This window comes from Lactuca virosa, chromosome 3 (genome assembly GCF_052849685.1).
Source record: "Lactuca virosa cultivar CGN04683 chromosome 3, Lactuca_virosa_CGN04683_v6, whole genome shotgun sequence".
Classification (NCBI taxonomy): domain Eukaryota; kingdom Viridiplantae; phylum Streptophyta; class Magnoliopsida; order Asterales; family Asteraceae; genus Lactuca; species Lactuca virosa.
Window position 1 is genome coordinate 14,609,063 of NC_136428.1, and position 15,107 is coordinate 14,624,169.

Consider the following 15,107-nt stretch of genomic DNA (forward strand, 5'->3'; position numbering starts at 1 on the left):
AAACAAGGGACGAGAGAGAGAGAGAGAGAGAGAGAGAGAGAGAGAGAGAGAGAGAGAGAGGTGGGCCCTCTATTATTTTTTTAATTGTTAAAATAAATAAATAAATATTAAATTTAAAAAAATGAAAGAAAAATGAAAAATAAATACCCCAAGGGTATTATTGTCATTTCAATTTTCGGAGAGACTATTTTTACATACAAACCACTCCAAAATAACCATGAATCCAAAAAACTTGGGGGTTGGACTAAAACCCTAAAATTTTGCATACCATAGGGACCATTTTTGCAATTTTGTCTAAATTTTATCATTCAATAATACATGTAATTGAAGTCCATTGAAACTAGGTTAATTAAGCATGTCATCAAATATTGTAGATAACATTAAGAATTAAAAAGCGATAATAAAATATATACATGTGTGACACTCTGTACTAGAAGTAGTAGATAAGAACACAACATATAAACAAACAAAATATTCAGAAGCCTGTCGACATCCTTTACAGAACACATACTTTATAGTACCTTCAAGTATAGTATTTACCTTCCAAATTTCATTCATAATACATAATTACATTAGTTGGTTAGTTATCTATATAGTTTTCAAAAAAAAAAAAAAAAAAAAAAAAAAAAAACTAATTGACAAACCCAAACCTAACGCTTTTTAAACCATAGGAAAAATCATTTATTTTAATTCAAATATATTTAATCCGTTATCTAACATTTTGTAATTTTATAATAGGAGGAGTGTAATATTACCAAATGTTTTACTACTCAAAAATCAATCATTAGACTAGAAATTAAGAAAAGAGCCAAAATACATAAAGTTTTGGAGTTGAATGATGAGTTCTCCATTATAAAACCCCACACAGCCTTATCCTCCCACCTCACAAACTCACGTACATTCTTGGTGCCTTAAAGAGGGATAGAGAGAGAGAGAGAGTGAAAGTTGTAGTGAGAGAAAGCTTGGAGTAACAGGTATGGAGGGTAAGGAAGAGGATGTTAAGCTTGGGGCCAACAAGTACTCAGAGAGGCAGCCCATCGGGACGTCGGCTCAAACAGACAAAGATTATAAGGAACCACCACCAGCGCCGTTGTTCGAGCCAGGTGAGCTGTCGTCATGGTCTTTCTACAGAGCCGGAATTGCGGAGTTCATAGCTACTTTCTTGTTCTTGTACATCTCTGTGTTGACGGTGATGGGTGTCGTTAAGTCCCCCACAAAGTGTGGTACTGTGGGCATTCAAGGGATTGCTTGGGCTTTTGGGGGTATGATCTTTGCCCTTGTCTACTGCACAGCCGGTATCTCAGGTATATATTTCTACTTTTCTACAACAACCAACCCTTTTTTTTTTTTTTTTTTTTGGTTATATCTGTTTATACTCGGTAAAAAACTGTTAAGCTCCATAATTTGAAAAAAAAGCTAAGATATGCACCAATTATCTTTAGATCTGTATGAAATTTCGATGATTTGTGCACAACTCGTGTCAATTTTTGAGTTAAACTTAAATCTTGGTCAAGAATCATGCTATGTAGGTAAATTTTGTTATTTGTTTCAGTTTCAAGCTTTCTAGGATATGTTTACCTACTTTACACCTTTCAGGGTGTTCCTCTTGATGTATGTAAAACTCAACACAAAAATTTGCGTACGCTATTCATCTTTTATGCTAAAGTCACAATCTTGAGTTAGAATTATGAGTTGTGAGATAGAAAATCACTAAAACAAGTGTATTTTTGTTGTTTTTCTTCAGTTTGGTACTTTGGTAGTGTTTGTAATTTTCTAGGAAATCTACCTACTTTACACGTTTCAGGGTTTTTTCCTCCACGTCTATGTGAAATTCAACAATTTTTTTTAGTAGTTATTACAAACCCTATTCATCTTTTGAGCTAAATCTTGACAAAAGAAATCATTTCACAATCTGGTTGTTTAATTTGGTACTTTGGTTGTGTTTATTAGATTCTTGTATACCTCAAATGGCATGGGGTTTTCAAGATTCTAACCAATTATCTTTTATTTCCTTTTACATCTCTTTTTGGTTTTCTAAAAACCCTGTTTGTTCATTCCCATGGGTTCTTAAAGAATTAATTATTTTTCTATTTTTTTTTATTGAATATGTTGTAATTGTTTTGGTGTAAAACAGGAGGACACATCAACCCAGCTGTGACCTTCGGTTTGCTACTGGCGAGGAAACTTTCATTGACAAGAGCCGTGTTCTACATGGTGATGCAATGTCTTGGAGCCATCTGTGGTGCAGGTGTGGTAAAAGGTTTCCAGGGTAAGAACCAGTACACCGCCTTGGGTGGCGGAGCCAATGTTGTAGCCCACGGCTACACCAAGGGTGATGGTCTTGGTGCTGAGATCGTTGGGACCTTTGTGCTTGTCTACACTGTCTTCTCTGCCACCGATGCCAAAAGAAGCGCCAGAGACTCACATGTCCCTGTATGTTTCTTTACTCTTCCTCCTCTTGCCTATTCACCTCTCTCTCTCTCTCTCTATATATATATATATATAGCTAGTGAAATGTCTAAAATACCCATAAAGAAAGAAGAAAAAAATAGTGTACGATCGGATGTGGGGAATGATGGAAGAGACTAGAGAGTAGGTAGGGTAGGTATTATCTATTATGTCTCTTTCCTCTTTTGTTTTTTGCATAAGCATGTGGAGATGATATGCTTCCATGTGCAATTTATGTGGCCAAGGTTTCTCAATTTATGATTGGGGTGGGGGCAGTTAAAGTTGAACATGTGAGGGCGTTTTGGTAATTTTTACACATAAAAAAGGAATAGGAACTAGGTGAGATCTCATGCGGTAAAAGTGAAACTTGTACATTGGATTCTGTAGTGTACACCAATAACAAAGAAGACCACCTTCTTCTGTTTGACCATTTTTAGTTGACTTTACTTTTTGATTTGAATGCAGATTTTGGCTCCTCTCCCAATTGGGTTTGCGGTGTTCTTGGTCCATTTGGCCACCATCCCCATCACCGGAACTGGTATCAACCCTGCGAGAAGTCTTGGGGCTGCCATCATCTACAACAAGGGCCATGCATGGGATGACCACGTAAGTTTTTTCTACTTAATTTCAAGATATTACTGATCAAGATTTCATTTTTATTTGCTGGAGTTAAAAGGGTAAATTTGTTTTTTTTTTTTTTTTTTTTGTAGTGGATTTTCTGGGTTGGTCCATTCATTGGAGCTGCACTGGCTGCTTTGTATCACCAGATTGTCATCAGAGCTATTCCTTTCAAGAGCAGATCTTGAAGCTACTGTGTTCTTTGATTTCTCTATTATGAATTGTTGTTGTTTTGTATCCAAATGTGGATGTAGTGTTTCTTTGTAGCGTCTGTTGATGAATTTGTGTGTAAATTACGTATCTTCTCCTGAGTTCGTGTTGTATTGACGATAAGTTCAAAAACTCTTGTGGTCACCTTTTCTCTATGGAATGAACATGTTTGAGCTGAACACAAGTTTGTTCTTTTCAATTTTCTGCATGGGACGTTTTTGATTTTTGGCTAGTGGTTGGATTGGGCTACATCGGTATTAATCTGGGCCCAAAACGTGGTCCAAAAAAGTCTGATTCAGCCGAAATCGGTCCAAAAAAAAACCTACAATCAGTCCAAAAATGCTAGCTCTGGTGTAGGTTAGGTTAGCAATCTAGATTCTTGTATGTGCTTCTTTATTTTTTGATCTAGTGAGCCTATATGTTTGGTTGTAGTTGGGCCTTTGCTGATTCTAAAGCTTTGTGTTGAGCTGACAGCTTAGGCCCAAGCCAGAAATATAATGGTCAGGTTAGGTCTCAGGTACATCACTTACGCTGTGTTATAATAATCAACGTAGATAACATATTATTGTCACATGTATAAATGATCTATCATATACCATATGACGTGATATTATGAATTAATGATCTATAATATGATGTATTATTTGATAAATTGACAATTTTTTGATCCATAGCATACTGCCATACCATGATACATTTTTAACCGGCTCAGTGTGAATCAAATGCTAAAGGTCCATTCAATGCACTTAATTTTTTTGGGTTTAACATTTTATTTCGATATAGGGTTTCCCTATTTCGGAAATCCAACATATTCTTTTATCAATTGATTAATTCACGAATCTAGTAAACAAATTATAATTAGTAGCGGTAATACAATTTTTTTAGAACGACTTACTCATACACTCACTACTCTTCTTTTAAATCTACATCTCTTTCCAACGGCACTTGAACCCTCATCTTTTGGTTGATGAACACCTATACATCAGCTACTGATACCGTTAAGCCAAACGTCCTTTAATGTTGCAGTAAACACAATTATTTTATTTGTTTTTAGATATTACAATTTAAAATTCTTATTTGTTATTCCTTTTATATTTACACCTTAAAAACATATTGAAAAAACATCAATTCCCTTATTTATAGTTGATTTCACAATTTAAGAAGACATCTTATAAGTTAGTGACAATTGTAAAATAATATCATAGGGAGATTCATTAGAGTTTTTCAAGTTATGCTACTATGAGTAGAGTTTGTGGACTAGATCATATTTGACTTGCTATGAGTGCTATTCTATATCGCTTTCACTTTTAAAGGATCCTTGCAAACTCCATCCAAGATTTCATGCGTGATGGTCAGATGTTACCTAAAGCGAGACATATTTGTGCAACCTCTACACTTGATTGCAAGCGTGTGTATGCCAAGTCTATGTTGTGTTATCATTTTTTCCCTAAGGTTTTCCTTTAGTGTGGAAAAGGGGCATTTTGTGAAAGTAGAGAACTTAGGGCTTCAGAGTAGTTTCATGCATTGCATTCATTATACTACCTTGTAATTTTTATCTTTGATTTTTGGTATGCTAATAATGTTGTCAAGGATTGATGGCCAAACACATATTAAAATACAAATGATGGTAGCATTAACAAATTAAATTGTATGATCAATTCCAAACCATGGATACAATTAGATAAATGCTTTTATCAACTTTCACAACCATAGAAGGATTCCTTGAAACGTAATAGATCACAATCTATGAAGATTGTATCAATGATTTATCTACACAAACCAATTCAGATGACTGCTAGATCCCACATTATTCAAAGAATTATTCTTCTTGTCTTTGTTTCTTTCCTACATCAAATTCAAGAAATGAGATGAAGGTGATTGGATTTTCTAGGGCTTTGGCAATTGTTGCTTGAATCCTTGCAATGCCATAATCCCTTCCGTATATGCTTAACTTGTTGGACAATGTTTCTCAATCCTTTTAATGGTTCAACAATTAAGATAATCTTATAGCTATCATTGACATTAATAAAATTCTTTCATTAACTACTAGCTGTGAGACCCATTAATTGCATGAGTTAATTTATATATATATATATATATATATATATATATATATATATATATATATGAAAGTAAAGATTTGAGAACTATGAATTTATAAGAAAATAAGAAAAATAATGAATTATTAAAATTGAAATGGTTTTTTATTGTTTAAATTTAAACAAATAATTTAAATAAATAAAAAGAAACTAATGAACTTTAATTTGGGAATTTTGAAATTAAAAGGTAAGTCCATTAATAAAATTGATATCAATTTATTACTATATTTATTGTAATTATTATATTAAAATATTATGTAGAATTTTATAAAACAAGAAAACCCATAAAATGACATGTAGAAAAAAAATTAATTCAAAATAACCACAAAATAACATTTGGCAAATTAAATGAAAATGTGACATGTGACAAAAAATTCTTCATTTATTAGAGTAGATTTAGTAAAACTCTTATATCTAAGTGTAACATCCAAAAATTTTACGCCAAATTTAAACTTTTTCAACCATAAATAAAAGTCAGTAGTATTGTTTACAAAATGTTTTCAAATCAATATCCATCAGAGTGTCCCATAAACAGATCATAACATAAGGATGAGGAGCGGTACGGTCACGCATTCGCCTTGCCACGATCTCCTGAAGTACCTGAAACAATAAACTGAAAACTGTAAGCCCGAGGGCTTAGTGAGCTACCCCCAAAATACCAATACCACACTGACAATACCATGTCAATAACAATCAGTCAATCAATCAATCAATCAATCAATCAATCCACATGCATACTGGGCCATCGACCTGACTGGACCGCCCTACTGGGCCTACAGTCTATCTGAATCCATCCCGAGCCTTCGGCATGACTGGTCCGCCTCGTGGGCCTGCAGTCTCCCCGGACCGCTCATAGGGTATGTTGGCCTTCAGCACAAAGCAGGACCGCCTCAACCCAACCAACAAGTAAATAACCATGTTCGCATAACTATCACATACTGACATATACAAACATCAAACATATCTGTCACACTGATCATCAATCATAGAATCCTCTCGTAACGAGAGTACCGACCTAGCAGGTCACTAACATACCAATCCTTACGGATCATAAAAGCATAACATACTGTCTACCCTGATTCCGATCTAGCAGATCAAATCCATATGTAGCATACCATAACAATAACAACTAAAGGGCCGGCCTTGTTGCCGTAGACCCTATCGATATAGTGAGTATAACTCACCTCGCAGATGTCGACTCGAAAGGTAAACTCCAACTCTCGGATCACTTGACACAGGCTCCACCACCTATGACCATAGTACAATATACTCATAAGTCCTTAACTCTATAAGGTACTCCATAACCCACCAGTCAACCCCTGGTCAAAGTCAAAGTCCTCAGTCAAGGTCAACAGTCCATGTTGACCCCAACTCGCCGAGTACCCTCGGTTACTCGCCGAGTTCCTTGAAGCACAATCCAACTCACCGAGTCATCGGGGTGACTCGTCGAGTTGCTTCGATTCTCGTTCAAACTTTAAGGCCACCCGTCGAGTTCCCTCCTTGCAACTCGACGGATACACATGCATACGTATCCTAGGGAAAACTCATCCGACTCGCCGAGTTGTTCTTCAACTCGTCGAGTCTTATGGTAATCTTCATCGGACTCGCCGAGTTGTTCATCCAACTCGTCGAGTCCACGGCCATCTTCATGTGACTCGCCGAGTCAACCTTGCGAATCGCCGAGTCCATTCAGTCCCTTTTTCCATACAGACTTGTTTTGAGCCATGCAGCGGCTCCAAATCACAGATCCAGGCTTCTAGGGCATGCTTATCACGTAAAGTTGCAAACTTTACGTGCATGCATGGCTATAAAGGCTCTAAATGCCTATTTTAAGTTCTTAATGGAACTTTATGCTCAAAAGGGACCTCAATCATGACCAAGACTGTAACTTTATGCTTATAGAATCCAAGGAGGGTCCAGATCTGAAGTCACAATCTCAGATCTAGCCCATAGCTCATCTTTCCAACTTAATGTCTCACCAAAAACCCTAAAACTCAACCAATAGAAGAGATTCACAAGGAAAAGGTGATTTGTTACCTCCAGAAGATGATAACTGAGATAAGAGTTGATTTCCACACTCTACTTGCTCCAATCTCCTTCTCCTCTAAGCCTTCTCCCTCCAAAGATTCTCTTTTCAAGCTTTAATCACACAATGGGCACACACACACACGTTTAGGGTTTTAAGGGGCTCTCAAAGACTGTAAAGAGGCCAAAGGAGGCTGAGGGTCCTTTAAATAGGGGTGCAAACCCCGAGATTTAGGGTTTCATCTGCCAGCTCCTACTCGCCGAGTCCCAATATGGACTCGTCGAGTAGGTCACTTAACACGCGATCCTGCCCCGCTGCTACTCGACGAGTAGGTCAACCAACTCGTCGAGTAGAGCTTAACCCAAAAATCTTATTTAAACAATACCTGAAAATCAGGGCGTTACACTAAGTCTTTGATCAAAATAAATAACTATTTATTTATTTTAAGTCAGTTAAAATAAAATTTATTTGATAAATATTTATTGATTATTCTGGTATTTTAAGTCTTTGATCAAAATAAATAACTATTTATTTATTTTAAGTCACTTAAAATAAAATTTATTTGATAAATATTTATTGATTATTCTGGTATTTTAAGGCTTTTAGTGTGTGTTTCCATAGTCCCACACATGATTAGTAATATAGTTAATATTTTTTGCTTACACGTAATTCATAACAAGTGTATGATGCTTAGAAATGATATTTACTTAATGAGATATGTTACTTGTTTTTATTGAGCTTTAACTAATTTTGAGAGGTTCTACTTTAGGGATGGATAGTTTATCTAAGACCTTAAGAATTTTGATCCTAGTAACACTCCCTACTCCCTAGGCTTCACAAGCATAATCTATCTATTTTGCCATGTGTTTAGATTAAACAACTTTAAAAAGAGAATGAAGATAGAAGAATGTTGGAATGTTTAGAAGATTGAACTATTTTGTGTTGCCATATTTTACTTACTTATCCCTTGTGAGAGATTGTATGCCGTCAAAATTTTCTAACTTTGTTAAGACCGAAACTATTTTTAGATTTATTGTTTGGGATCTTTATCCACACTTCAGATTTTCCAAAATATCTCGAACCCTGTATTAAAAATGATTATTTCAAATAGCTCCTATGAGGGATGTTTCTTAGCACATAACATAAATGGTAAAATATTGCATTTTGATAAGGAAGTGTGTTATGGAAAACCATATACCTATTGTAGCAAGAAATCAGAACAAACACATGTGTCTATCAGAAACTATAAGAATTGGTTGTAACGTATCTATATCATCATGTCTCAGATAAGGTACTAACCTATTGTTTCAAAAAGTTTTACTGGTCTTTTTATGTAAATCAATCCACTATAACCCTCAAAAATTAAATTTTTTACAGAAACAACATAAATGAAAACTAGGTAAACGTGTAACCGTAATTTAAACCTAGGCATTCGGCCGACCAAATTAGGTAAATTTGGTTGTCCAAATGATCTATTTACAACCATAAACTAATATGTCAAAAGCATTGATGTCCTATCTCACATGTTTATTGTTTTGCTGTCTGATTTTCTTTCGGATTCAGTTTTAACGAAGAAACCGACAATTTTTTTAAACTTGATCTAGAGTTGATTTTTGCTCTAAAAAACTCCGAAGTTCGGAAACTTTTTTTATGTGGATCTATAGTATACAATCAAAATCGATTGAAACCAATGGGATACACACTTACCGATTGATAGTAAACAACATAAATTGAGAAATGAAGTAACCAAAATGTTCTTTTCTTTACTTTTGTTAACTTCTTCCTCTCAATCATTCCTTGTGATCGACAGCCTGTGTGATGAAATCTCCAAGGATACACTCATATTTATAAGCTACTAAAATTATCTATTCACAATTGTAATCAAACGAAGTTAAATTAAGTTTTTCCAATTATCATCTTCCTCCTCTTGGATTCTAATGTTTTTTTTTTTGGAAATCTATTTCATCAGGATAAAATAATTAATTAAAAAATTAAATAATTATTTATGCATACCTAACGTACAATAGTTGCCCAAACAGCTTCCAACATATTTAATTCAATTTTACACCAAGTTTAATTTATTTAACAACTAAGTTACAGGAAATTAATAATTTCCAAGGGTTAAACATCTAACATCTACTTTGTGGGTGTTACAAGTAAGACAATTATGCCTACTCCACTCGCATATACTACACATTTTATTAATTTTACCTTGTCCTTATGATAAAAACATGATCATGGTCTTGTGGCTGGCCGCCTTGACGTTTTTTCTATCACCGGTATCAACACTCAATCAGGCATTTCTCATTCCGATATATTTTGAGCACTAGCTATGCGGCTCAAGAAACATGTGACATGAATTAGGAGATAACTCAATCGCAACAACCACCGACAACAAATCACTTTTTAATAGGGGTGTTCATCAGTTTAAATCCAATGGATTTTGATGGAACCGATCCAGCTCAATTATCCATTAGATATTGGATTTTGTCAACCGATCCGATCTAATTCATATATGCAACCGAACTGAACCGATCCAATTGGATATTGGATTGGATATGTTTTATCCATTCCATTGTATATATATGATTGATTATTCATTATCCAACAAATCTAAATCCATTTTCTATCCAATAACAGCCAAATATAATTATGATAATTAATTTAAAACTAAATCAAACACACTTATGATAAATAAGACTGACAAAGGACACCTCAAGTCTTCAACTTCAATGACCAAGGTTCAAACATGCAAAATCATTAAGAATATTGGTTATATTTGTAATTTTTTCTAATATTAATTGGATAATAATATTGGATTGTAATTGCCTAATTAGATTAATATTGGATCGGTTCAGTACGGTTATCCATATGATTTTATGGTGATCCAATAACTTATCAAATCTAATTGTATTTTGAAATTTCAAAACCGATCAAGTTCAATTGTAATTGGATATCCAATCCAATCAATATGTTTTTTAGGGACTAATACTCCAACATGTGATATATGTAATCTAAACATAATTTTTTCTTAAAATAATTAAGGACCATTTCTATAAACTACTCTAAGATAAAAGAGAAAGGGACGGGATTTAAAGAGAGAGGAGTGTTAAATCTAAGTTCTTTTAAGATACTACAGGGACCATTTGTATAAACTACTCTACGATAAAAAGAGAAAGCGATAGAGTAACGTAAGAATATGAAAAAGAAGAGGGCCCTTCGTCTCTAAATTTCACTTTTTATATAAGAATTAGATTATTGTGGGCCTCTTATTCATAATTGATAATTCAAATCCATTGCATGTGTCTACAATATACATCCAAGAGGGGCGGCTCTCCTCATCTTTCCACTTACATCCGCCCATGTCACTCTAACCCGAGACAGGTTGTTTAGACTTTTTCGGTGCTTTAATTTAAAATTCAATTAAACTTGTTTCATTTATTAAGATACCACTGTGTATAAATTTTCATCTACACTTCTTTAGAAATAAATTTAAAACTCAAAGGGTGTTAGTGTTATTCTACTTTGTATTTGATATAAATGACATCAATTTAAAAGTTGAATGAGTGTGGCCTGTGTTATCAACTAGTTTATAACCCGTGGGACCATGATTATAAAATTAATTAAACTTTTATAATAAAAATTTATAATTATTAATCAATTATTTTAAATAAGTCATTTTAAATAAATTATTAATTAAGAGATATATCAAAATTTTAAAATTATTATAACTTCAAATTTAACATATAATTAGAAAATATAAATTTGAATTTTGAAATGAGTTGCCTAATATATCTAACATAACACATGTCATAATATTAATGAGAAGTTGTATTAGAATGACACTTGACAAAAGGAGATTAAAACTTATTTATTAGAATAGAGATTATCACAGTCGAAAAAAAAGAGTTTCATTCGTCATAATAAAAAATAAAAAAAAATAATAAAAAAAAAATAAAAAAAAGAGGATTACATAAGATATCCACAAATCACAACTCTGGTTAAAACAAATTTCATCGCTACGCAAGCATACATTATCATTATATTATATTACATCAAACATACAATGGTCCAAGAAGTTGAGAAGGAGACTAGTTGGATTTGGTCAAATTCAAACTGAAATCCCAGAGTTTCTTGGCGAGTTCTGCATCTTGAGCATGTTTGCTTGCTTTACCCAAGTTGCTGTCTGCAAAATACTCACCACTGACGCCCTTAACTTGTGGGTTCAAGGCGACATAGCATGTAGTTGCAGCTCCCTGTGGGATGTTCTTCAAGAAACGGTTGAACACACCATAGAAAAAAGCTGTAAATACCAACATAAGTAACACATCATCATCATACATATGAAAAAAGATGGCTAGCTAATTTCTTGTGAAAACTAATACGAAAATCGATAGGTGAAATTAGGGGTTGAGATATACCATTGAAACCACCATGGCGTGCAAGTCCTGTTGCAATAATTCCAGGGTGCAGACAATTCGCCGTTATATTCACACCTTCTTCCTGAAACCGTCTTGTCAGCTCTTTTGCATGCAATGCATTTGCAAGCTTTGATTGCCCATAAGCTGAGAATGCACTATAACTGTATCACAAATAACCAATAAACACCATATATTAATTGAATGTTTATAGAATATAATGAAATTAAAGGATGCTTTGAATCTTGAAAGAAATAAGAGACGATTTAGATTGAAGGTTTACCTGTTCTCGTCATTGATTTTGTCGAACCTAATGCCTTCTTTGTATGTCATCCTATGAATCTCGGATGAAAGAATAACGATCCTTCCTTCTTTCCCACTTTCTGTTGCAGTCCTTTTCATGGTATCCAATAACAAGTTTGTCAATAAGAAGTTACCTACACAAAACAGAACAAACCAAATTCTTTTTCATCACCATGTATGTTCCTTTCTGCATCTAAAACAACATATACAAGTATATGGAAATCATGACATACCAACATGGTTGGTTGCAAATTGCAATTCAATGTTGTCTTTGCTAAGAGAGAAGGGAGGAGTCATAATCCCTGCATTCAGACTTTTAAAACAAAACAAAAAAAAAAAAAACGATAAAATCAGCTCATTTCCAACATCCCAAGTTAGAACTAACAATGATCGATCAAATGAATTTTTCTTACATCAAGATGTTCAAAGGATACCCCTTTGAACAATATTGTGATGCAAATTGTCGTACGGATTCAAGTGAGCTGATATCTAACTCCATCACATCAATCTTGGCATTCGGGATTTTTTCGACGATGCTTTCTTTCACCTTTTGACCAGATTCGAGGGTTCTGACTGGCATAATGACATGTACTCCACGTAAGGCAAGGACACGTGTGGTTTCTAAGCCGATACCGCTTGTAGCTCCTGAAAGTCACATAAAACAGGGGTGTCAAAGGACTGAATTTGAGGAGATTTTGGTTTAAATTATTAGAACATGTTAGATGCAAAAATGATTCATAATATGCAGATCACTTATAAATCTGAATCGAAGTTCATCAGGGTTTTAACTTCATGAAATATTATACGGTTTAAACATGTTATGCGTTAAATTGCTGCACAATCGGAAGATAGTTTCTGCAAAATTTTCACTATCACAGAAACCAACATGATTTCTAACTCTAAACTTATGATACACTTATTGATTCGTAGCAGAAATCAAACCACCAACGGTTGAGTTTTTCTTTCCCCTCCAAATGATTAATTGAGACATGTTCTGGTCTACCGTTCTAAAAAAATTGAGACCTGTTCTTGAACTATCAAGACAAACACACACACAGAGGTTTGATTCCGTCGAATCAATATCATCAACCAGAAACAGAGTACACCAACACACCAACACAAATGCATTAGAAGGAAAATTACCAGTAACGATGGCGGTGAGGCCAGTTCCATCGATTCCTTTAGTAACATCTTCAGCTGTAGAAGAAGCAGCAAATCCAGATTTGCCCGTAAAAATTGAAATCCAAGTCATCTTGCGTTCTTTTTTTTTTTTGGATTGAAAAGGATAACCCACTGAGAGAAACCTTTTGTAGAAGACGATTCAAGTTACGATTACGTCTTAGATAATGAAAGAAAAAACCGCTTAAAGGAAGCTCTTGTAGAAGATGATTTCAAGTTGAGATGAAAAGTTGGATAAAACAACACCTATATATAGCGTCCGCAATAAATTAATGAAGAATGTAATAATTGGGGTAAGCGATGGAAATCATGGAACGCATACTCGTCTTCCACGCTACAAAAATAAAGAAACATGAAAATTCACAGAAAAGTCAGACGTCAATCTTGAACGATTTGAAATCTAGAAGAATAAACTGATATATTACATTTTTGGTCCTTGTATACCTTTATACATGTTTGGTCATAATTTTGGAAATTTTACAATACTAATTTTTATGGTTGGCAAAATTCATCTTTGCTTGATATCCTAGTCACCTTTTATATTCCTCCTTGTTAAATTCTTGTAAATTACCATTATATATATTAGCCCTCGCAAAAATACCCGTTACCCGACTTACCCGCCTGATTTTTTCGGGTAAGTGGGTAACCCGAATTTTTTTCGGGTCGGGTAAAGGGTAAGTTGTTTGGGTTTCGGGTATACCCGATTACCCGAAATATACATTGATATCAAGTAATTTAAATGATAGACTTTGGTTGTTATTATTTCTTTAAGTATTTGTTTTTTTAACATCTTATTAGATTTGATTAAATTATTAAACGAATACTTGATATCTCAAATATTATTGAGTAAAAAAATCTCAATGTTCAAAGTTTAGCACGACATACTTATTTCATTACATTTATTTTTAGGTGTCATTAAAAAATAAAAATAAAAAAATTTAAAAATCGGTAATACCCAAATTACCCTTACCCGACCCATTACCCGAATTACCCAAACCCGAATTACCCGAATTTAATTTGGGTAGGGTAACAGGTAATTTTTTTATATGAAAAACCTGAATTACCCGAAACCCGAAAATTTTACCCGATCAACACTGCTAAATTATATATATATATATATATATATATATATATATATATATATATATATATATATATATATATATAGGTTCAAATGTTTCTAGCAACTATTGTGTGCCTTTAACAACCAATCAAAATTAAGAAAAATAAATTCAATAATAAATAATAAAAAGGGTATAATAGTAATATTGCTACATTTAATTATGGTAAATATTAAAAACATTTATTATCCCTTAAATTAGGGGAATTCTCAACCCTACAAAAACACTGAATCCTCATCACCATCAACATGCGTTAGTTTTTCACCCTACAAACATCCATTATCATCTTCTTCATCTAATACACAATCGTCTTGCTCCCATTCTCTTCTTCTTCGTCAAATACTCTCATCCAAGTCTGGTCCAGTTTACATATATAATATATAGGCCCATATTTTTAGCATGAATCGTAGAAGAGAAGAGCGTACAAGTACGATCGCCTTAACATAATATGGGTAACCTAATAATTAACCCATATTTTGCGACTTTCGTTCTTCAAGTAATCAAGGCGATCGTACATTGTTCAATCGACTGGGATTCCAATTCCAATGCAACGGTAAGTTTCTTTTCCTTTCCTGATCAGTTCTTACAATTTCATTAAATCACAGGATTCATATATCTTATATCCCAATTTATTTGCCCTTCTCAGGATTCATATATCTTATATCCCAATTTATTTGCCCTTCTC

General features: G+C 33.9%; 2 protein-coding genes across 2 annotated transcripts; one reads left to right on the plus strand and one right to left on the minus strand.

Annotated features, from left to right (window-relative positions):
- The first annotated feature begins 835 nt into the window (after positions 1 to 835).
- LOC145165266 (aquaporin PIP1-2) lies at positions 836 to 3,460 on the plus strand. Its single transcript, XM_079083974.1, has 4 exons — positions 836 to 1,304; positions 2,135 to 2,433; positions 2,914 to 3,054; positions 3,159 to 3,460. Exons 1-4 carry the CDS (start codon positions 977 to 979, stop codon positions 3,252 to 3,254), a joined length of 864 nt encoding a protein of 287 aa, XP_078940100.1. The 5' UTR covers positions 836 to 976; the 3' UTR covers positions 3,255 to 3,460.
- Positions 3,461 to 11,247: 7,787 nt separating this feature from the next.
- On the minus strand, positions 11,248 to 13,591 carry LOC145165267 (short-chain dehydrogenase TIC 32, chloroplastic-like). The gene is made up of 6 exons (XM_079083975.1): positions 13,266 to 13,591; positions 12,536 to 12,767; positions 12,356 to 12,435; positions 12,103 to 12,256; positions 11,823 to 11,983; positions 11,248 to 11,704 (listed from the first exon to the last, which is right to left on the minus strand). The coding sequence occupies exons 1-6, from the start codon at positions 13,372 to 13,374 to the stop codon at positions 11,493 to 11,495; spliced, it is 948 nt and encodes a 315-aa protein (XP_078940101.1). The 5' UTR covers positions 13,375 to 13,591; the 3' UTR covers positions 11,248 to 11,492.
- Between the last annotated feature and the right edge of the window lie 1,516 nt (positions 13,592 to 15,107).